This window comes from Lichenostomus cassidix, chromosome 24 (assembly GCF_008360975.1).
Source record: "Lichenostomus cassidix isolate B80296 chromosome 24, HeHo_3.0, whole genome shotgun sequence".
Classification (NCBI taxonomy): domain Eukaryota; kingdom Metazoa; phylum Chordata; class Aves; order Passeriformes; family Meliphagidae; genus Lichenostomus; species Lichenostomus cassidix.
The window spans coordinates 5,852,694-5,875,710 of NC_139504.1; the positions used below are offsets into that span (position 1 = coordinate 5,852,694).

Consider the following 23,017-nt stretch of genomic DNA (forward strand, 5'->3'; position numbering starts at 1 on the left):
CGGTTGTGCAGCTGTGGAGGGCACTGGAGTGGCAGTCCCTCACAGCAGAGCTCGTTGGTGTCCCTCTCTTTCCACCCCATTTCCGTGGACAGGAATGGTCCTCTTTGTTTTTAAGAGAGTCCCTCCCATTCGTCTGTCCCTGGCTGCGTCATCCAAACTGCATCCTATCCTGGTGGTTTGCGTGCGCTGGATGAATTTAGGATGAATTTCAGGCTTGACACAGGCAGAGGACCAAGCAAATCGGGTAATGCTGAACTGAACTGTGGGATGTAGAAGCAAAGGACTGGGGAGTGATTCTGCAAGATGCAGGCTGGGAAACTGGCGTTTGAGAGGGCTTGGCTTTGTGCTGAGACAAAAAAATCCTGTTAGAAGCAGCGTTTATATCTCCACATCATTGCTGGAGTTGTCACAGCTCAGCTCTTCGGGCGGCAGAGGGTGAGGAGCAGTTTTCTGATGGGAGAGAAGGTGGTAATCCCTGGGATGTCTCTGCACGTGGTGCTGGGAAATCATTGTCTCAGGCACCTTAGAAGGGGCTAATTTCTTTGCTGGTGGAGTTTAATGTGGTGTAGAGCTTGTATGAACCACAGTGGTGTTGAGATATGCACTACAGTGATAATGCTGCAAATTCCAGAGCATTAGTGTTATTAAAATGTCAGGCTGATATCTTCCTCAGCATTAAAACTCTTAATGTGCTTTATCCTTTCAAACTCGTGGTGCTCCAAGTGAAAGCATGAGGAAAAAAAGTGGTTACAGAGCAGAAGATTAATAAGAGAGAAAAGGGGGATGCCCTGGTGCAAGGCTGCTGTGCAAATTGCTTCCTTGAGCACTTGTGCCTTTCAGTCAGGTTAAAACTCAGCAGGACACGTTCACTTTTGTGACAACGACCTGAACCTTGCTCATGTTGCCCAAAGGGAGAATTAGCAGCAGTGCTGAGCTTTTAATGTTGTTGGAAAAGAGCTGATATGATCACGTTGGGCCAGAAATCCCAGGTGCTGCACAAACTCAGCCAAGGGCCAGGAGGGAAGATCTCCTGTACCTGCAGGTACAAAGCTGGCCTGGGGCTTGTGGCCATTGGTGGGATTTTGGAATCAAAGAACTGTTTCATTTGGAAGAGGTATTTAAAAGCCATGTAGTCCAGGCCACTGCTATGAGGAGGGATATCTTCAACCAGAGCAGGCTGCTCAAAGCCCTGTCCAATCTGACCTTAAATATTTCCAGGGATTGGGCATCTGCCACCTCCTTGGGCACCTTGTGCCAGTCTTTCACCACCCTCATTGCAAAAAAGTCTTCATTACATCTACTCTAAATTGACCCTGTCCTGGTTTAAAACCATTTCTCCTTGTCCTTTTGCCTGCATCCTGGTGATATTTCAGGGGAGAGGTTTTTCAGGAAAATGAGGAGTATGGATCACATCTCCTCACATCCACGCGTGTTCCGGGTGGTTGTGCTTTCCAGGGCCACCCTGGATGGCACTGCCTACTCCTCGGAGCTTCCCGGGGAAGTCACCAGCTCTGTGGGTGGGAGGGAACACTCTGCCAGCTGAAAGGTTTCTGCGGCGAGGAAGAGACGAGGAGCTGAATCGTTCCCGTGCCGCCTTGGCACGCACGGCGTGCTGAGAGTTTGGGGCACCGAGTACCCCCTCCTCGCCCTCTTGGAGATAAATAAGCCTGAAAGAATGAAGGAAAAAAGCCAAAAGCGTGGCTTTTAAGGGCTGCGGACCGGGCGCTGTCCGCGGTGCTGACCATCCGAGCTGCTGACCAGTCCGAGGGGAAGCTCCTCACTCCCTGACAGGAGGGTGCAGCCAGCTGGAGGTCAGGCACAAGCGACAGGACAAGAGGAAATGGCCTCAAGTTGTGCCAGGATAGGTTCAGATGGGATATTAGGGGTTATTTCTCCATCAAAAATACTGTCAGGCGCTGGCACAGCTGCCCAGGGCAGTGCTGGAGTCACCATCCTTAGGAGTGTTTAAAAGATGTGGCACTTGGGGACATGGTTTGTGCTGGGCTTGGCAGTGCTGGGTTCTTCCTGATGGTCTTAGATGGATTTTCCAACCTCAACAATGCTATCATTCTACATTCTGAGCATAGTCCTGAGCTTCTCCTGCCCTCAGTACATGCACTTTACACCAGGTTACTATTTTTCCACTGTTTTTCCACAATGGAACAGGCTCTTCCCCAGTGTAACTCGTTTCCTGCGCAGTGCTGCTTCCAGTGCCTCTCCTCAAATGGCAGCAGAGAGGAATCCAATCCCCAGGCAGTGAATTAGGAGGTGGTAGCTGCTCATTTTTCATCTCTGTGATAAAAAAAAATCTAATGCAATCATCAAAAAATAAAGCTGCGTTTTTCATGTCTTCACCATTAGGAATGTCTCTTGCTACTGCTCTCTTTTCCCTCCTACTCCCAAATTATTGAGGTCTCAGCAGTGTTTAAAATCTCGTGGAAATTTACTTTTGGATGCCAGCAAAGGGGTGGGAGTTTGAGTAATCTCTAGGGCAATAACATTCCAGAAGTGTTGTGTTCCCTTAATAAAAACACTTTTGATTCAGAAACATAAATGTTATTTTTCCAAAGGCACCCTCCTGAAGGGGGCTATTCTTTCTTATCCTCTCACTTAAGGCATTACAACTCCCGGGAGACGTTCTGCTGCTTCAGTAGCCATAACCTTACATTTATTGCATGTGTGGCCACAGCAGCCCCCTCAGATAATTTTGTTTAGGGCTGTGAAATTTGCCTTCAGCCCCGAAATTGAATCCATTCTCTGCTCTCAGCAGCGTGATGGGTTCCTGCATGTCTCTCTTTCCCAAGGATGTTTGCGGTTATTGATGCTGAGTGCGGCTATTTATCACAGACAATACAGAACAAAGAAGAATTTATTAATAAGTCTCCTGGCCCCATATGCTTCCCCGAGGAACCTGAAGCGTGCTATTTTCTCCTTGCCCCATTTATATCTACATGGTTTTGCTGCTGTCCACTCGGATTAAATGCTGGCTGAGGAGAAGGAGTTGCTCCGTAGCGTATGGCAGGGTTAGACCAAGCGCTCCAGGAAGGCTCTGTGGGCTATTGGATGGCAACAAACAGGGAAATAATGTGAAATTTCATCAGAATGACACCAAAATGTGTCCCAAAGGTGGGGGTGAGGATGCTGGTGGCCCCAAGCAGCTCCAGGGTTGCTCTGCTTGGCTTTTGTTGTGGGTCAGTTTGTGTCAAACGGGGAGGATATCCAGAGGCAGGAGCTGTGCTGTGCTCTGCTGGGTGGCAGGGGTGATGTGGGGGCAAACAGCACATGCTGGATGCCTGTGGCCCTTCTCTTGCCTCACAATAGCATCACAGAATCATTTTGTGTGGAAAAGACCTCCACGATTGAGTCTATCCTGTGCCTGATCCCTACCTTGTCCCCAGCCCAGAGTGCCACATCCTTCCTTGGACACCTCCAGGAATGGGGACTCCAAACCTCCCTGGGCAGCCCTTTCCAATGCTTAACAACTCTTTCATTCTTCTTGATGCCCAACCTGAACCTCCCCTGGTGCAGCCTGGGGCCATGTCCTCTTGTCCTGTCAAGAGTTGCCTGGGAGAAGGGGCTGAGCCCATGTTTGGCCAGCAAGACCCTGCAGGCACTTGTGGTGGGAATCTGCCTGTCCCTCACCCTCCTCTTGGCCCTCCTGGGACATCAGTTCAGCAGCAGAGCAGGCAGAGAGGGGGAGGATGTTCTGTGGGAGCTCCTGCCTAGAAAACCAGAGTCAGTGGCGTGGGGACTCTGTGATTCCTGCTGTGCTTGAGAAAGGGAAGGTGCCTGGGGAAGTTCTGGTGGCTTTTCCCCCTCTTTGTGCCTCCTTATGCACTAATTAAAGGTCAGTCCCATTTGCATTCAGCGCGTTTCTCTCCTTCCCTGGGCATTTGCATTGGCAGAGGGTTGTTTTCCATCTGACCAAGCCTTGGCTGGAGCCATAGCCTGGGGGTGAGAGTCTCTGCTCCCACCTTTGCAAACCCAGCAGAGGCCTTGGTGGCTCAGCCAGCATCTGCAGGAGAGAGGAACAGAGCCCCCCTTGTGCTGCTCCCCCTCCCCAGCCCCACAAGACGAGCATTAGGCATTTTTAGGTTTTTCTCCATGGATACATAGCCAGGCACGTTGGTAAAAATATACCCGTGCACGAGTATATTTATGTGTAGTGCAGCGAGAGCAGCGCAGGCTGATTCCCGAGCTGATTCCCTCGGGTGAAACACCAGCCTTCCCTCCCAGCGCTTTCAAAGGGGAGCTGTGCTGATAATTAGTGCAAATATTTTGAATACAGAACTCATCACGGGCCTTTGTCGCGGTGACAGGCAGTGACCTGAGATACGTTTCTCCTTTCTTAATGCACCCGGAATATGTAATTAAGAGGTGACTAAAAGATTCTTTATCACTCTTTGTTTTCTAACGTGGCAGGCTGTTATGAAATGCTGCCCCCTCCTTCCGTGGCGTTCGGTTCCCCGTGACAAATGCAGGGATGGAGGTTTGCTCTGCTCTCCGAATCACTCCGAGTTCCTTCACTTCCAAGGTGCTCTGCCTGCTTTCTGTCTGGTTCAGGGTTTTAAGAGTCAGAATTTGGAGGGGAAGGCAGTTGGCAGAGCAGGAAGTTGGCTGGGAAGGTGCAGAGGTGCTGCTGGAAGGGCACAGCAGGCATGGTGCTGCTGTCACCACAAGTGCTTTGGTCACCAGCTGCAGACTCAGTGCAGATGAAGGAAATTTATGGAAATAAGGCAGAAAAGCAGGCTGGAGAACACCTCCAGTGCAGTTCTCCAGGTCCTGCCACCCTGAGCCGTGGGTGTGAAGGGCCAGGGTTGGCCCCACGTTAGCACAGGCAGGCAGGCAGGCTGCGATCCGCTGCAGTAAATGCGGCGTGACAGCACCTGAGCGAGGCTACGTGCAGAACAGATGTCTCCTGGCTGGGCTGGGCCGTGGCACAGCGTCACTCCATCAATTATAGATCGCTTCCCTCGCCATCAGCGGGCGCCCAGGATCGGGGCTGCTGAAGGAGGCAGTGAAAGGTTTGAGAGCAGAAGGGAAACTTGTGAGGAGAGGGTTTGATCTTTGGGCTGGTTTTCTGTCTGGGAGGTGGTGAAGGGCTGGCAGGACCTTTCTTGGTTCCTTGGCCAGCTGTGCTGAGCTTGTCACCTCTGTGCTCTTGGAACTCACAGCACCTCCCTTGATGGGACTCTCAGCCCTCACATCAGTGATGGGAAGAGACCCAGGGCTGCTCCTTCACCTCTTCCTTTGGGGTTGGATGCTGGGATGGCTGCAGCAGCCTGAAAACCTGCAAGCCCCATCAGCTTTTATTCGCCTGTTGACTTATTTGTCTGTTTAATTGTTCCAGCCTGCCACCTTTACCTGGCAATGCTGCTTCATTAAAGGGAACGTGGGGCCTTTATTAGGACTGTGGAGTGTCATCCAGTGTTTTCACTGAACGTATAATTTGCCATGTATGAAAACCATTTCCAGAATTAATTTACCTACTGCAAACAGTTTGTATTAATGAAAATGCATTTTTCATGTGGGTTTGCCGGCAAAGCTGGCTGGAGCTCAAGAGCTCACTTTATCCATCCGGCATGAGTAGGAGATGGAATTTGTTTAAAAATTAAATAAATAACACACCCACCCCCCATTTTTTAATACAATATGGCCCAGCAATAATCTCCGAGGCAGACTGCAAAGGCTGCAGAAAGCTCCATCTGTGGCATTTTAATATGCAGCATTGTCTCCTGTTTTAATATCCCCCCTTGCCCGGCTCGTGTTTGTGTAAGTGAGACGCGAGATGCTGTCATCTTCCCAGGTCACATTTTGCTGCTCAAAATGAACAGAAGTGGAGATGGATGCAGCCATGGAGCCCTTCCCATATTAACACGCATATTTTAGAATAATTGATGCTGAATTCATTTTGCAGCCTCGTTTCTCCTCAGCCTTCCCCCACCCCCTCTTTCATATTTGCATGGAAAAAAATCCTGTGATCCGTCCAGATGGCAGCTGGAGGCTCTCAGCTGAGCTGGGCCGTGCTCTGGCTTTCAGAGGCTCCTCCTGGCTGGGGTGGAATCAGGGGCTGGAGGTGGGATGGTGTGGCATTTTCTGAGCCACGCTGGAGGGCAGGAAAAGGCTCTTGCTTAGATGTCACCCCAATGACACTCGGCTGGATTTGGGGTGTCTTTCTCTGCTCCTTGGCCAGAGCTGCTAAACCCAGCCTTTGAGGGTGGTCAGGTCTGACCTCTCTCTCAGTGGAGGGGACATCAGGTAATAAAACCAGGGGCTTTCTGCAGAAATGTGTTGATCAAACCTCTGGGGAAGGGCAGAATGAGGGTTTAAAACAAAAAGATGCTTTAAAATAAAAAGGTTTGAAAGATATTGCAAGACCAGACTAGGAAAACTTGCTCCTGTTTTGGGATTGTCTTCAATTATTGCATGCTAGCAGAAAACCCAAACCAAGCTCTTTTCTGTAAGTGACAATACAGGGTTGGGGAATTTTAATTAAGAGAATCAAGGCAAGCATTTGAAAATATGCAGGTGTGTTTGAGTAAAGATGATCTGCAGTGCCCACAGTGTTCTCAGCCTTTGTGAGGAGCTTTGGACCAGCTTGGTGTCCAACTTCAGTGACTGTCCCCGTGCTGAGCTGGGTGGGCCCCTCTGCCATTTCAGTCACACCCCCTTTGTGGGGTCTGTCCCTGCCTTTTGTCCCAGGAGGTGACACTGAGCATCCCAGCCCTGCGCCTGCTGAGCCCCTGGTGTGTGCAGCTGAGCCCAGAAATAATCCTTTGGAGATCAGTGGACATTTCATGTGCTTAAAGTTAAGCCTGTGCTTAAATTTAAGCCTGTGCTTAAGCGTGAGCAGGACAGACTGACAAGCTGGGCACAGTGGCACCTCTGGGTGATGGTGGCACCCGGAAAAGGGGGACACCCTGGGCAGGGACACCCGGGGTGAGGCTGGCTGGAGCCCTGGGCCCTCACCAGAGGCTGTAGAGCTCATTGCAGGTGTGCACTGGTGCTCTGTGCCTCCCAACGTGCAGCTTTCCAGGCATTTCCTGGTGCTCTCCCCACGCCTGGGGACTCCCTAATCAAGGACATTCCCGAGCACACGTGTCACCTGCCACTCAGCACACAGCCTAACCTCATGCCATGTGTTTATCTCATTCCAGGACTACAGTCAGCAATGCCACTCTAAGCATAAACTTAATTATATCTCCTCGGGTAGCAGCAGGGAAGTGATTTATTGCTGCTTTTTGTTTCCTCCCTCCCCTCACCTCGCTGTGATTACGCTCCTGTTTGCTGCTGTGGGGATGCCAACATTCCACTGCAACTTTGCTGCAGTTGCAGAGCCCATGCCTGCAGTCAGTGGTGGCCAAAGGAGGCCTCTCTGTGGCCACAGAGTCTCTCTTGGTGGCCCTGTCCTTACACCCACCCCGCTGGACCAGCAGGGTGACTCAATGCATCAGGATATTTGGGTGGGTGAGCAGGAGCTTCCAGGGCTAATGCTCTATGATGCCTTTTCAGGGGATAATTTTATTTTAAAATAATTGCTGCGCCAAGGCAGTAGTCCCCTGGCTGAAGTGGCTCCTTGGGAGCAGATGTTGGCTCTCCAGTGCTTCTCCAGCTAAAAAGGCTGAGGTTTCCCATCGAGCTCTCTCGTGCTGGCTGGTTTTCCCTGGCTCCTTCCCCACCCTGGGTGCTGACAGGAGATCCCCGCAGGAGGCTCTGCCCTGCTGCCAGCCTCAGCTCCTGAGGAAAGCTGAGAAGTTTGGGAAATGGTTTCTCTTCCCTGTGCCATCCACTAAGGCTCCTGCTCTCATTCTCCAGGGAAAGGGAAGGTGCTTTAATTATTCCTGCCTTCTGGAAAGCCATGGTAATTAGCAGCGCTGCAGAGAGCAAGGCCTGGCTGGGCTTCTGAGTGCTCCCGATGCTTTTTAAAGACATTTTTCCTCTGAGGCACAGCTGTGACAGCTCCTGGAGCTCCTGGAAATGCCCCTGGCTGTGTGGGACAGGCTGGGATTTGGGGGTGCTGGGAGCACTGGTTGTATTGGGGTTACTTTGGTGAAAGTGCCCCAGGATTCCTACAGCATCACATCAGCTCTGGGTTTCAGTATGCAGAGCACAGCCCTGCCATGGCACACTCAGAATTTCTCCATGTGGTTTTGAACAAATTGCTGATTATTTTTCCCCTCATTATTCACCTGACAGAGGAGCAGGTTGAGTAATTAGCGAACGCGCGTGAACTTTGCAGTGTTTTTATGAATAAAACATTTGTGAATTGGCTGGGTACTGGCCCTGCTGCTTTAGCCTGTGCACCCACTAATGTCTGTCAGTGAGGAGCATCCCTGGCCTGTGCCACTGTCCCCGTGTCACCCTCCTTGGGACAGCTCAGCGTTCTGCAGCGAAAGCTCCTCCTGTTCTTGTGCAGCCTGGGCTGCCTTCCTCACCCCTTGTGGATGAGGAGCTGCTTTGTGTGGCTGTGATGGATGCTGCACTTACCCCTCCCCGTTCCCAAAATCACCCCTGTGCCTGCCCTGCCCACGGCTGTGTGTGAGGCAGCAGCTGCTCAGAGCGGTGGCCAGCAAGGCTTGAATAGCAGCTGAAAGGGAGGAATAATTTGTATCCCGTCAGTTCTGAAAGGCACTTGGAGGAGGGATCTGGCTGCAGTGCTGCAGGGACAGAGGGACTGGGCTGGGGAGAAGTGCTGAGTGCTGGTAAGGGATGGAGAGCTGGGTGACACCCTAGGCAGAAGGGCTGTATCCAGGGCTCTGTCACCTTCACAGCTGGACATGCGGGGCTGGACGCTGCATGCCAGCCAGGGAGGCACTGCCCAGCCTGTGCCACACTGTCCCTTTGCACTTCCATGTCCCTTGCTCCCTCCTGTGCCTGCCCTCCGAGGGGACCCAGCCCCAGTGGCTCCCTGGCGTGAGCTGCTGCCCATCCCTGAGCCCAGCCGTGCCTCTGAAGCTAAAGCCTCGGGCTGTCCTGGCACAGCCATTGCTGTAAAGGCACCACTGAACCATGCAGAGCAGGAGGGAGCCTTGGGCAGAAGGCCAGGAGCTGAGGTGTCCCCCAGGCCAGCGATGGAGTGTCCGCACTGTCCTCATGTCCCTTGCCCTGAGCAGTGCTCCAGCCTGGCAGGGTCTGGGGGCACCTCGAGAGCTTTTCATGTTTGCACGAGATGAAGGGAATTCACCCTGAATGTCACTGCAGGGAAGCACAGAGGAGGCAGGAGCAGCACAGAGTGAGCTCGAGTCTCACATAAAACTGTGCATGTGACAGGTGAGCAAGATGCAGGTCACACCTGAGTCACTGGAGAGTTACGGGGTCCTAGATCTTGCTGATCACCCCAAACTGAGTGGATCACAGCGTGGGGTGGAGGATCCATGTGCATCTCTGTGCCATCATGGTGACAAAAACAATGGGCAAGCTGGTGGCAATACCCAAGGGTGCCAAGCCCTTGTGTTCTGCTCTGTGCTGTCCCCAGGCTAAACCTGAACAGGCTGAGCTATGCTGGGAGCCAGGGCAGCTCCCTCTGTCCCCTGAACACCTGGAGGGTAGGTGAAAGCAGATTGTCACAAGGTCCCATCTCATTTAAGGACTTGGAGTCGTGTGGAGGCAGCCGCTCTCCTGGTGAGCTGCCCCAGCATCTCGCTGCTTGTTGCTAGGAAATCACATCTGATTGCAGAGTTGGATTTGCCTGAGTTGAGCTCCCAGGCCAGGGATGTTGTGCCAGCATCAGGAGGACACAGGATCTCTCTTCCCTGTGTCTGTGGTGTCCAAGGAGTTGGGTACAGGGGGTTATGCTGCATCCCACAGCACGTGGCTAATTCTTCTGGCCCCAAATGATTTTTGTGATCATGTTGTGAACTATCAGAGTATTTCCCCGCCGTCTTTGAAGCCTAAACTGTTACTCACAAGTGCCCCAGTGCTCACACGTGAGGCTGGGAGGGAATATTTTGATGGGAAGTGCCCGTGCCAGGCCTGCCTCCATCAGGACTGCCAGGTTGCTAAACAAAGCCACCGGGGCTGGTTTTCTTCTTGGACTTCTAACTAGGTCAACATACATTTGCCTCGTCTTAATAATTATTGATAAGCTGCAGCGGATCATGTGAGGTGCAGGAAGGGGCTGCTGCTCCTCCCAGCTGCCGGTGCAGCGCCCGCCCGTGGCAGATGCTCTGCGGTGGATTTGTGCCGTGGCTCCGGCAGGGGACCGATGGAACAAGAGGGTTGTTCCCCCCCGGGAATGTGTGCAGCTCCCCAGCGCTCTCTGAACCTTTCCAGCTCTGGAGTGTGGGTGAATGGAGGTGGTGACATGCTGGTGGCTTTGGTGGCTGCAGGGATGTTGCTCCCTTCCTGCCCCTTTCCAAAGGGATGCTGGAGTTCGCCCACATTTTGGTCCATGTTTGCTGTCACTGGTGGTGCTCGGGGAGCAGATGGGAGGTGAGGGCAGGTGATGCTCCTGTCCCACCCAGCAGCCCCCTCCTCCCCCACTCCCAGCCCCCTCGAGTGCTCCTGGCTGCAGGGAGGGTGAGGAGAAGTGGTTTTTTGTGCAGTCACCCCCTCCAGAAGGGTGGGCAAGAGGGAGGGAGGAAGGGTCAGTGCCCCACAGGCTGGGCAGGGTCACTGAGCTGCCCCAAGCTGCCTCCAGCCTCCAAGCCAGGCGCTGATGGGGCTGTGCCCACACGGGTGGGAATCTGTGTGCCCCAGGCTGGCTGTGCAGAGCCAGCACTCAGGCTGGGTGGCTTTGGGGTCCCTCCCTCGGCCTGGGCTCCTCTCTGTGCTGCCGTAATCAAAGCATGCAGAGCAACTCCGAGCGAGGTGAAAGGCAAAGAATAAACCCAACCACCCTCTCCAAGCTGCTCAGACTTCAGAGCTGAAGAGGAGGTTATGTCCTGGGGATTTTTTTTCTGTTGCTTTTCCAGCACTAATGAGCAGGGAGGAAGTTCTACTCTTTGTTCGAGTCGCGTTCACTGAATTTTTTTCCCCAGTGAGTAGCAGGGAGAGGAGGAGGGATTGGGAGGCACCGCGTGTCTCGTGGACACGTGGGACCACGGCAGCGTGGGATCATTCCACTTTACCCCTGAGTTTTAGGTGACAGAGTTTCTTTTGTCAGGCTTTTGGGTTTTCTCATCAGATCAAAACAAGGTCTGGGCTTCAGCAGGATTCTTTCAGAGCCAGAGCAGGGCAGTGATGTGCAGCTCCCTTGCAGTTTTCTATGTTGCAGAGGGAGCTTCTGGCCTTGGCTTCTTCCCACAGGCTCTGTGTAGATTTTCTGGGGAGGCTGCACCAGTCTTGGCCTTTGCAGAGCTCTGTGTGCTGTCCTTGCCCTGCCAAGTGCATTTCTGGCTGTGGAAACACAGACTGTGTGGGGATGTGGCCGTGGGCTCGGGCTCTGCTCTCTCTTCCTTCCAATCCAGGGGTTTTTTTTCAGAGCACCCTGCACATGAGAGCTGGTGGGAGGGCTGGGATTTGCTGGGTGCCCCCGTCCAGGCAGTGTCTTGTAAAACTCCACACAGCTCTTGCCTTCCTCCTGATCCAGGGCTGGGCTGTCCCTCAGCACAGGGACACGGTGCCCAGGGGTGACAGACACTGCCACCCTCCCTCACCCACCCCAGCACCCACTGCCCCTCCACGAGGGCTTGGCACGACTTTATCATAATGCAGCATGAATTTCATTAGCTCATTTGCCTCTGAGCCTGGGGATAATTTAATCCCGACGTGGCTTACGAGGAGAAGAGAGGTTTAGTCTGCGGAGCTCCACAGCCCCTCAGCGGGCTCAGGGCTGGCTGGGCACGGCCGTGGGCTGCCACGGGGAGGGGGATGTGGCTCTCCACACCCTTCCCATCTCGTTAGGCAGATTTGATAGCGTGAAATAACGGCGTGAGGGCTGCGCTGACCGGAGCTGGGGTCTCTCTCACGTGCATCTGATTTTCCTTCCATCTCATCACGGGGAGGTTTACTTAGCAAGCTGGAAAAAAAAAAAATCATTACATATGCTGCTAGTGGCCTGGTTAATTAAGATCTACAGTTCTCTGGGTAGGAAAAGACGACCTATATTTACTGTATGTAGGAAGACATCTGTCAGCTAGAAGCGCTAGATATCCCAGCGCAGGTTTGTCCTGCTTTTGCAGGCTCTGAATTGCAACTGTTTTAAGCTCTGATGCAGACCAAGTTAATTTTAAGATGACTGTTACTATTCTAAACATAAGGAAGGGCATATTTAGCCTCTCAGTACTCAAGAAGGCAAAACCCCCTGCATGTTTCTAGTAATTTTTCCCTAACAGTTTGCACAAAACAACAACAACAAATCCTATTTGGTTTCTGCAAAAGAATATGTTCGAGGGTGATCGTAAAATAGATTATTTTTAAATCTGCAGATGGTTTCCACATATTCCTCCTCAGCTCACTGCAGCTTTCCACCTCAGTAAACTGGTTTGTAATTTAGCCGAGGGCTGTGGAGCAAGCGTTCTGTCGTCTTGTTTTTCTTGTTCTCCTCCTTTACCCCCCACACCCCCCTCTGCTTTCTGTCCCCTTTCTCTCCTCTCCCCTCGCTTCTCCCCCGCTGTCGGTGTTGGGATGGGTGTGAAGGGACAGTGGGCTGTGAGTGGCTTTGTCATGGCACTCAACAATCCCTTGGGCAGGATTTTTGGGGAGCTCCTGGCAGAGCTGGAGGCTCCAATTAGGGCTGGGGGGCAATGCTGGGGAGCCCAAGCCACTCTTCCCCCTTCATTTCTTGGTGGGGAAGCTCTGCCACGCTGGCCATGGAGGTGGTTTCTCCCATCCACACAACCCCCTCCAGCTGATGGAGGGATCAGTGGGCTCAGGCCATGGAGAAAGGGATGCACAGCTCTGGAAAAGATAATTAGAGGAAGGATGCACTTGGAGTTCTGCAATGGCGGCTCCCCCTCCCCCCGCTCCCTGGAAGAAAACACTGCTTTTTTTTATTTCTTTGTTCTTTCACGGTTCGGCATTATAATTATTGAGATTTCACTGCAGGGCAAAATGATCATTTGACAATGTAAGTGGGGAAAATAATTCTCGTGTTATCCAGCAGCCTCACTCTTATTATAATTATGGCGAAACTCCTGCAGACTGAAGTGGGGGCAAAGAATTTCCTCCTATGTGGTGTTTGGCTTTTCAAGATTCCTCAAGATTTGATTGCAGATGGGAGAATTTTTTCCCCTCCCATCAATAATCCGAGGTTGGTGATGGATGGCGAAGGACCAGAGTACCTGTTGTTTTCCCCTTTGTTTTCATTAGGCATTTTCCATTTCTGTCATTCTCGGCGTTGGTGATGGATTTTTATGAGCAAATATCTTGGTTCAAGCCATTCGGAATTGTTTGCACAGTAATGTCTGCAGCGGCAGCAAAACCCAATTAAAAAATCAGAGGAAAATTGATGCAAAACTGCAAATCAGCCCCTCTCAAGATGGGGGACAGCAACGGCTCATTCTGTGCTGAGGCAGTGGTGGTGTGTTCACCCTGACCAGCTGGGGATGGGCTGTGGGGGTTTCTTCCTGTGGGTGTGGGTGATCCCACGGTGTTGGCAGTGCTGTTGGAGAATCTCCAGATGTGCATCTTTGTGAGCCATTCTTCCCAGGGCAGCGTGTCCACCACGTTCCCTGTGCCATCCTGCATCCTGTGCCATCCCATGCCATCCTCTATCCTGTGCCATCCTCCATCCCATGCCATCCTCCATCCCACACCATCCTCCATCCCGCTCCATCCTCCATCCTGCACCATCCTCCATCCCACACCACCCTCCATCCCATACCATCCTCCATCCTGTGCAATCCTCCATCCCACGCCATCCTCCATCCTGCACCATCCTCCATCCCACACCATCCTCCATCCTGCACCATCCTCCTTCCCACACCATCCTCCATCCTGCTCCATCCTCCTTCCCGCTCCATCCTCCATCCCACACCATCCTCCATCCCGCTCCATCCTCCATCCCACCCCGCCATCCTGGTGCTCAGCATCCCTCACAACTCTCTCCCGGCCTGGCAGGGAAGCACAGTGGTGGTGGGGAGGTCTGCTGTCCCCTGCCACCCCGGGGCTGATGGAAACGAGCTGACAGAACACAGGCAGCATTAGCCTAATTATGGCCATACCCGCTACCTCTGCGTGGATTTTCCTTTCTTAGCGACTTCCTGTTTTCCTCTTTGAGATGCAAATTTTTGCACAGTCCTCGATCCAGATTTTCTCCTCATTAGCATGAAATCTGACTAGTTCCGCGGTTTTTTAAATAGCAAATGAAAAAAAAAAAAAAAAAAAAAAAATTAAACGCTGTGCACAAAGTAGCGGCGAAGCCCCCCTGACTCTCGGGGGCAGGAGGTGGAGGGGCTGGTGAGGATTTTTGGGAATCACTGAGCCACAGCGGCGTTTCTCCGTGCCAGGCTGCTCGGCTTTGCTCGTGCGTGGCTGAGAGGATGCGGGAATCAGCGCGGAGGGTCTGTGGGCAGAACCCCTGCCCAGCTCCCCAGCACCCTGGGCTGCCTTCCCAGACCACCCATCCTGTGCCAGGGCAGACGCAAATTCAGCCTGTGGAGCGAAGCCTTTTGTTTTCCTTCCTCCTGGAAAACGAGACTTATCGTAACAGGAGGCTAAAAAAAAACCAAAAAAGCCCGACGTTCCAAAAATCCTTTTTTTGAATTGAGTGTTCTCTTAGTGGATTTTATGCGTTTTTGTGCCTGCCGTAATCCCAGCCCGCTGCAGCTCAGTGCTGGGAGAGGGCTGGTGATAGAGCCGGAGCAGACGGCACTATTTTGTGGTAAATGTCACTCTAGTAATACTCAGCTCTGCTCGGAAATAGAAATACAACCCTCGCTGACGCGGCGCGGAGACACGGCGTGGTGAGCCGGGCTCGGGAGCTGCCCTGCTCCCTGCCAGCCCCGCGTCCCGATGCTCCGGGAATGCCTTTTGCCTGGCATCGCCCTCCCCAGCTTCCCTGCCCAGCCCCTCCCTCCCCCCTGCTTTCCGCCACATAATGAGTTTGATAAGAAATTGTCTCGTTAACAGGATTAGCCATGGAAATCTCTAGTCCCCTCCTATTCATTTTGTAATGCTCTTCATCCTGTTCTGTAATTTTCTGCTGGTATTAGGCGGCTCCGGACCACCTCGGGAGATTAATTCCTCCTCCTTTGGCAGTGCCAGCGTGGCTGGTGACAGGGGGCTGCTCCATGGGCAAACCCCAGCCCCGCAGCCCTCACCCGGGGGATTCCTCCTCCTCCTCCGTGCTCTGGTTCAGGGAAACTGTGTCATTCCCAAAGTCGCTTACGCAAACAAACCCAAGTGTCCCCAAACACTGCTGGGTTTCACTGCCAAGCGCTCCGGTGACTCAGAGGTGCATTAAAACCCGGAGAGGCAAAGTGTGCTCTCCCTCGTACCCCCGTGAATCCGTTTCCGTGGGCAGCCTAATTCCGGATTTACTTCGAGGAACATGACTTGCGAGGCTGGCCCTTGGGTAAATAATGACTCTTGATTTAATAACTCCTGCCAGCCCTGCAGGATACCTCACTTCCGAGGGAGCTAATAGAGAGAGATCTTCCCTAACATCTGTTTTTCCCAGTATTGCCGACTCCTGAGCCCGGATCTGGGAAGCAGCATCCAGATAGCAGAAGCTGCCCGCTGCCAGTGAGTGCAGTGAGGATGGAAAATATCTGGGAAACTCGGTGCTCCACTCGAGCCACAAGCTGGCTGCTCACACCCTGATGCAGGGAGCAGGATAGGCAGTGCCAACTCCTGATTGTGCCCATTCCATGTTTCTTCTTGTGTGTGTTTTGCCTGACAAGAAAATCCCTGTTTCTGCTGGAAAACCTCTCCATTAATGCTGCAGTCGGTGCCACAGGGCAGGGTGACAATGTTCAGTGGCACATGTCTCTGGCTGCCATCCTTTTGCAAAAATCTGATGCTCAGCAAACCCCTCCGGTGTTTCCTTTCGGATTTGTTGGCTTTTCAGATCCTCGGAGCACCGGGAGTGGCGACCTGGCACGGGGAGGTGACAGTGACACCCTCCTTGTAAACCTTTCCTGCTTTTTGCTTCTCTCTCTTGTTTCACGTCTCCCTCTCAGAAAAGCCATTTAAATGTAATTCTGTTCTTAAACCCTCTCCCTCATGCATGCCTAATGAACAGCAGGCAGAGGTGCCGGAAACGGGCCCGAGTAGGATTCAATCTCGCCGAGTGTCGACAAGTCATTTGGAAGGAGCCCTGGGAGCGCGCCCAGTTTTATTACAGCGTAATTAGAAATAAAATCTTGTTGCGGGAGGAGAATGAGAGATGGGTGTTAATCCTGTAACGGGAGGAGATGGAGCCGTGCTTATAAAGGAGATTAGGGAGGGGAGGTGGAAAGCTCGTCACGACTCCCCGATTTCCACCCCTCCCCTGCTGTTCCCCCCACTCTGGCTCCAGCAGAAGCCATCCGGTCCTTTCGTTGGGAAAAGGGACACTGCTCCTGGAGGATGAGGAGGAACCCCTTGGTGCAAAGCCCGAGCTGCTGGCTCAGCTGGCAATACAAATGCCCACGACTCTTCCAGGTGGGAACCTTTGGCTGAGCGCACAGCTCTGCTGCCCTGGCTCTGCGGGAGAGCTCTGCTGCCTTTGCAAGGGCTGGGAGCAGCGACGGCCCTGCAGCTCCCCTGGGATCCCCACGGCAGGCAAACACGTAAATAAATCTGTCAGATTTGTGCAGGTCCTATGAAATTTGCATTGGGCTGGAGTTATGGCTCCTCTTTAACATCCCCACGAGGGAGGGATGGATGGAGCTTTAATCTCAGAGCCCGGTCCGGGGCCCCTCTGCTCTCAGCATTTGCTGTGGCACGAGGTGAGCTCAGCCCGCTGAGATAAAAGGCAGCTCTGGTGCATGGCCATCAATGCCAGCCCCCTCCTGTGCCCTGTGTCCCCTGCTCCTCTGGGGACTGAGTGCCAGGGCTCGGGCTGTCCCAGGCAGGGAGGTGGTGATCCATGGGGCGGGCAGGAGTTTTAATCCTGGCTGGGTTTTCTGTGGCTGTTCCTTGTCCCCAGGCGAGCTCCATGCCGGGCAAATGGCATCCTGTAGCAGCAGCCACAGCAGAAAAGTGCCGCTGTGGCAGCGGTGGAAAATTACAGGCTTTGCTCTTTGGGGTTTCCCCCTCCGTGCCTTCCCTCCGGGAGGCGTTTGTCACTTTAAACGTGGCCAGGAATAGCACCAAAGAGTTATTGGATTTGTCCAGGATGCCTTGGGATGCACATGCTCCGAGTGTGGCTAATTCATAAATGCTGGCACCTATTGATTCTGCAGCAGTACCAGGGGAAAGTTATCTCATTAGTCTTATGAACTATAAAACGTGCTCCCTCCTGAAGCCCTGGCCCCGTTGTTTTGATAAATCTATATGGGATAGAGCAGGAGCTGGTAACCTGCATTGGCTGTAGTCTTTCTCTTGGAATTGGAATGATGCTGGGGTTTCAGGGATTATGGAGCTGGATGCAGGAGAGGTGTGTGTGTAATCAGTGAGACCGTGCAGGAGAACCTCCCTCTCACCCTTGGGCTTTCCCCCAGGTGAGGCACCAGGTCCTGGCAATTTAGGTAGAATTTAGCTCCTGTTGTGCTCTTGGCTGTGTTTGATCGGAGGGCTTTGGTGAGGTTTCTCCAAAGGCAGCAGCTCAAATCTAGCTGGAAGAGTTATTAGAGGACATCACTCCAGCCTGGCCACGGATGTGCTTAATCCTCTGCTTCCTGTGAAGCTTTTCCACCTCCTGGCAGGCAGAAAGATCTGATTTTGCTCGGCAACCTTCGACGTTAATCTCCCTGGCAAACTCAGCAATAAGTCACTTGGGTGAGGTCTGTCGGAGTCGCTTACATCACTTACTGCCCCGCATCTCCCCTGAACCAGCACAATGTTCCTCGACGGAGTCACTTGTCCCTTCCCGGGAAAAAACCCCAAAGGCAGCTGTGCTGTCAGCTTGGGTGGATCTCACACGTGATGGAGCAGTGTCACCACACCGTGCGAGGGGCAGATGCATCCTGTCACTCCGCAGTGGAGAAATAGATCCTAAACCTGCAGGATTTCTGCCCGTTCCTGTCCCTGGCGGGGTGTTATGGCTGGAGCTCCATCCCAGAGCCTGGATCTCCAGCACAAGGCTTTGTTTCCAGCCCGGAGCACAGCAGCACAGGGCTGTGGATCCCCAGGCACGGCCGCGTGTGAGGGTGTGGGCTGGGGCTGCCAGCACTTCGCAAAATACAGCCCCGTTACCATGGAAACCGGCTCCCCCCATCTCAAATTCCAGTGCAGCCCATGTTCTCCGCTTACTGGTTTGATGGGAGATGAAAAATTAATGTTCGATTTGCATGTTATTTCAGTGCTGTGGGACCACTCCCCCTGCCCTTCCGCGGGGGTTGTGTGGATCCCGGGGCAGCTCCTGCCGCCAGTGGAGCACAAAACTCGCACCGCTGCACATCTGGTCCCAGCTGCACACTGGTGCGGGACATGTGCTGCCATACTGGTGGTGACATGCCACGGGATGGAGGTTTTGGCTGAGGTTATGGCTGGTGAACCCCTGAACCCTCCAAGCAGGGATGGAGTCACAGGGGTGTTGTTGGAGGTGTGGGGATGGCAGCTCCTGCATCCCATGGGGCTGCCAGCTCCTGCTCCTCCCAGGGAGCATCAGCACAGGGTGCCAGCCTGGCAGGTGCCTGTGCCTCTGTTAGCCACACTTGACTGGCATTATGATTAATTATTTGCTGTTTCTTTGCTGTTTGGAGTCCTTCACGCTCTAGTATGAAGCAATTGGAGTCAAACGTGCACATCTGGCTAAGCCAAGGCTAGGATGGGTAATGCCAGCACAGCTCGGCACTGCCATTGCCTTGGTTTGTGCCAGGGACACACTCTGGTTCCCTGGGTGAAGATCCCTGTTTTCTGCTGGTCTGTCACCTGCAGCACTTGCAGGGAATTGGGTCTGGGGTCCTGCCCAGAGTGCCTGGGAGCATCTGCCTCTTGTCCTCTTTTTCATTCGTGCTCATTCTGCACTTCTGACTTTGACCACAGAGCTTTCTTCTGCCTAAATTGAGAATATCCAGGTGCTTCCAAAAGGTGCTGGAAGAAAAATCAGTTGTTTGGCCTCATCAGCTAGATCGTGGCTTAGCAGGCATTGTGCAGGGCTTGAGGGAGCCATTTGCAGATGTTGCTGATTTACAGGCTGGGTTTAAAGGTTTTCACTCTGAGCATTCAGCTGCACTAAATTACCTTCTGCAGTCGTGGGGTTTGGTGGAGGGTGGTTTGGCTGGCAGCACGGTGCAGCCGAGCAGATGGAGCATCCTATCCCAGCTGAGACTGGCGCTGGAATAAACCCCAAAGCCCCGCAGAGCCGGAGGTGAAAGCCTTGCTGGCACGGAGGGGCAGGGCAAAGTGCTTTCCAGGTGGGCACGGAGCTTCTCTCCAGAGCCTCGGCTTATCCTGCTCTCCATGTAGCCACTACACAGGCCTTTCTATCCGTGTTAATTACTGTTGTACTTCATGATGAATTGCAGGGGTCGTGAGCCAGCAAAGACTCCTTTCCCCCGCGCCAGGCTCCAAAACCTGCTGGCCGGAGGGGGCTGTGCCGGCAGCGCTGCTGGGGCCGTGCTGCCCCGGCTGCTCTCCCGCCACCCTCCTCCCGGGGCTCGAACATCAGCTCGAGCCCTTATTTGTTTTCACATGCTTCTAAGTAAGTTAAGCTAATTATTAACTCAGCGGGACGGATTCACTTTTAATTGCCGCGTTGCCATGGAGCGTGCGGCACCGCGGCGGAGCAGTGAGTGTTGGAGCTCCGTGCCACCCGCTCTGCTCACCCTCTGCCCCCTCGGCCTGCCTGAATCCGAGCCCTGGAGGCAGCTGTGTGTAAAGACACCCCAAACCTACCTGCACACCTGGGCAGGTGTGTGTGCTTGCCCGCGGGGAGTGATGGAGGCTGCTGTTGCACACACAAGGCTGCAGTGGCTCACCCAACTTCACCAGCCCGCCTGAAACTTCAGCCAGAGCTGCATCCCGATGTGGTGGAGGCGCAGGGAGGTGGAGGAAGGTCGCTCTTTCCCTGTCACAGCTCTGGTGCCAGCTCGGAGCCTAGGGGTTCTGCCTGACTTGGGTGCTCAGCCTGCGGTGAGGGCTGGCTCGCTCACTCTTCTCCTCCCCTTGTGTCTCCAGAAAATAGGTTTTTTATTACTTCTTATGGAGGTTTGTACATATCGGACGTGCAGAAGGAAGATGCCTTGTCCACCTACAGGTGTATCACCAAGCACAAGTACAGCGGGGAGACGCGGCAGAGCAACGGCGCCCGGCTCTCCGTCTCAGGTGAGCACCTGGGGCTGGCAGGGTGGCCGCGGGGCGGGTCCTGTCCCCGGGAGGAGGTCCAGCCCTGCCCGATGTCCACTCTCTGCTAGCCTGCCCGCTTCCCCGCTGCCCACAGCGCTGCCATCCTCCCGCGGTGCACAGAGAGCGATGGCACGGCCACCTCGTGTCCCTGCAGCGAGGGGACACCCCAGTGCGGGGCGGGAGGTCCCGTCGGGGCTGCGCAGGGGTTTGGCACTGCCTGGGCTGTGCCCCCGGCACGCAGCCCCCCCGAGCCGGGCGCGGCGGTGGCAGAGCCGCGCGTCACCCCGAGCGGGAGGCGACGGGGCGCGCGGCGATGCGATGTGACAGCCCGCGATGTGAGCAGCCTGACGCGATGTGACGAACATGCAAGCGATACTGCGGCGCAGGCAGTGCAGTCCGGAGTGCCGGGTGTCTCGGGGCGCTCCCGGCTCCGCTGACTGCCCAAATTACTCCGCTCGGGAGGGAGGGAGGGAGGGAGGGAGGGAGTTCGCCCGACTCGCGGCCGCGGCGCCGCTCGGTGCAGCGCGCCCGCTCCGTGCCAGATGCCGCTCCCATCCTGGGGTGCTCCCGCACCGCTCCTCGAATTCACCCCCGGAGGGCAGGGAGGAGATCCAGGGCTTGCCTAATCTTGCCTCTCGGAGACCCGCGGGTCCTGTGTGCCACCCGTGCCCGTCCTGCCGCGCGTCCCGGCGGTGCGTGGGCGTCGCCGGGTGTATCATCCTCAAAACGCGCTCTTCGAGCTGGCCCGGTCCCCTCCTGGTCGCTGTCATTATTTACACGTCACGGCGTTTTACTTCTGCTTGGGAGTAATGAAAGAGGTTTCTTTCCCCTGGAATTTAATTTCACGCCTGAGACTTAGTGATTAATTTTCTCCTTTCCCAGCTGCCTGATGGGCCCTTTTGCTTGTAAATTTTGAAATGTGCCACAGAATTTGTGTATTTTGCACCAATTAGGTGTCACCTTGAGTAATTCCTCCGGTGCTGAGTTTATTCCTCCCCTCAGCTACTTAAGAGGTGTTTTCCCTCCCAAATTCCCGCGTGCCTGCTGTCCTGGCTGCCAGAGGCTGTGCTGGCCAGGTGGGACAGGGCACCCCATGCCCAGCGACGATCATGGGGTGCATCCTGGACTCCTGTCTGGCTCGTGGGGATGGGGAGAGCCAATCTGTCACGCATGGTGCTGCCTGGGTGCAGTGTCATCATGCCAGGGGCTGTCGCGGTGTCCCTGCAGACACCTCACCTCTTCCTCTTCCCTCTGTGAGCCCAATTCCTCTCCCGACCCAGACCCGGCAGAGTCCATCCCCACGATGTTAGACAGCTTCCAGTCCCGGGAGGTGAAGGCGGGCCGGCTGGTGGAGCTGCCCTGCATCGCCTCGGGCTACCCCAACCCGGCCGTGCGGTGGATCAAGGACGGGCGGCCGCTCCCCGCCGACAGCCGCTGGACCAAGCGCATCACGGGGCTGACCATCAGCGACCTGCGCGTGGAGGACAGCGGCACCTACATCTGCGAGGTGACCAACACCTTCGGCTCCGCAGAGGTCACGGGGACCCTCACGGTCATAGGTGAGAGCCGGCGGGGAGGAGCGGTGCGGGGATTGGTCCTGCTGCCTTCTGACACCTAAAGCCTTTATGAATATTAAGTTTTAGGGGTTTATACAGCTGTATAAACAATAGCCTTGTATTTTGGCACAGTGTTTTGCTCTCTGGAAGCCACTGTCTTGCACGTGTCCGACGTGTTGGGTGCCTCTGTGCTTTGCTTTGTTGATTTACATAAAATTTATGTTGATTTACATAAAATAAGCTCTAGCCAAACAGTAAATACCATCTGGGCAGGCCAAGTATTTATCACGTGCTGTTTTCCCGGGGGTTCCTCCTGTCACCAGGATCCTGGCAGTACCAGAGCCACTCTGCCTGCCTTACCTAGAGCAGCACTGCTGAGCACGGAGCCAGCCGGGCACCATCAGCCTGCTGGGAGCCAGCCTGCTGTGTCCCCAGCTCATCACTGTCCCTTTCACACCGACTTCATCTTCTTCCAGCCATCGTGCCACCTCCCCGCTGTACCCCCGCCAGGGGCCTGGGGCTGACGTTAAAAGCAGGGGCTGTCAGCAGCGAGGACGGTGGCAGGGCCACCTGCCTCATTGTGCGGTGACATTTACCGCGGAGCCAGGCTGGCGCTCCCGGGGCAGGAAGAGCGGAGTGAGCACAGCGGGGATGAGCTGCCTCCCGCTGCACGGCGCCGCCAACGCCTCGCCGCTCTCCCCTCTCTCACAGACCCTCTGCGAGTGACCCTCACACCAAAGAAGCTCAAAACAGGCATCGGCAGCACCGTCATCCTCTCTTGTGCCCTCAGCGGGTCCCCCGAGTACGTCATCCGCTGGTACCGGAACACGGACCTGGTGGCGGTGGATGACTACATCTCCATCCGGGGCATCAGCAACGAGACCCTCCTCATCACAGCTGCCCAGAAAAGCCACTCTGGGGCCTACCAGTGCTTCGCCACCCGCAAGTCCCAGACGGCACAGGACTTCTCCATCATCACGCTGGAGGGTGAGCTGGCTATCCAGGCTAGGGGCTTCTTCCTCTGCCGCTCTCCGAGGGAATGCTTTGTGCATGGCTGGGGGACGGCGAGACCTGCTGGGCTGGGGTTCCTGGGGCTGCTGCCAGCCCATTCCTGGGCTCTGAGTGCTGTCTGCAGGGACACAGCA

General features: G+C 54.4%; 1 protein-coding gene across 3 annotated transcripts in view; it reads left to right on the plus strand.

The window, feature by feature from the left end:
• Positions 1-23,017, plus strand: part of DSCAML1 (DS cell adhesion molecule like 1) — a 92,004-nt gene that overhangs the window by 43,390 nt on the left and 25,597 nt on the right. For all 3 annotated transcript variants that reach the window (XM_085081781.1, XM_085081782.1, XM_085081783.1), the window contains exons 4-6: positions 20,149-20,295; positions 21,597-21,875; positions 22,584-22,859. In XM_085081781.1, the coding sequence (XP_084937907.1) occupies positions 20,149-20,295; positions 21,597-21,875; positions 22,584-22,859 (702 nt within the window). The remainder of the gene's footprint in view (positions 1-20,148; positions 20,296-21,596; positions 21,876-22,583; positions 22,860-23,017) is intronic.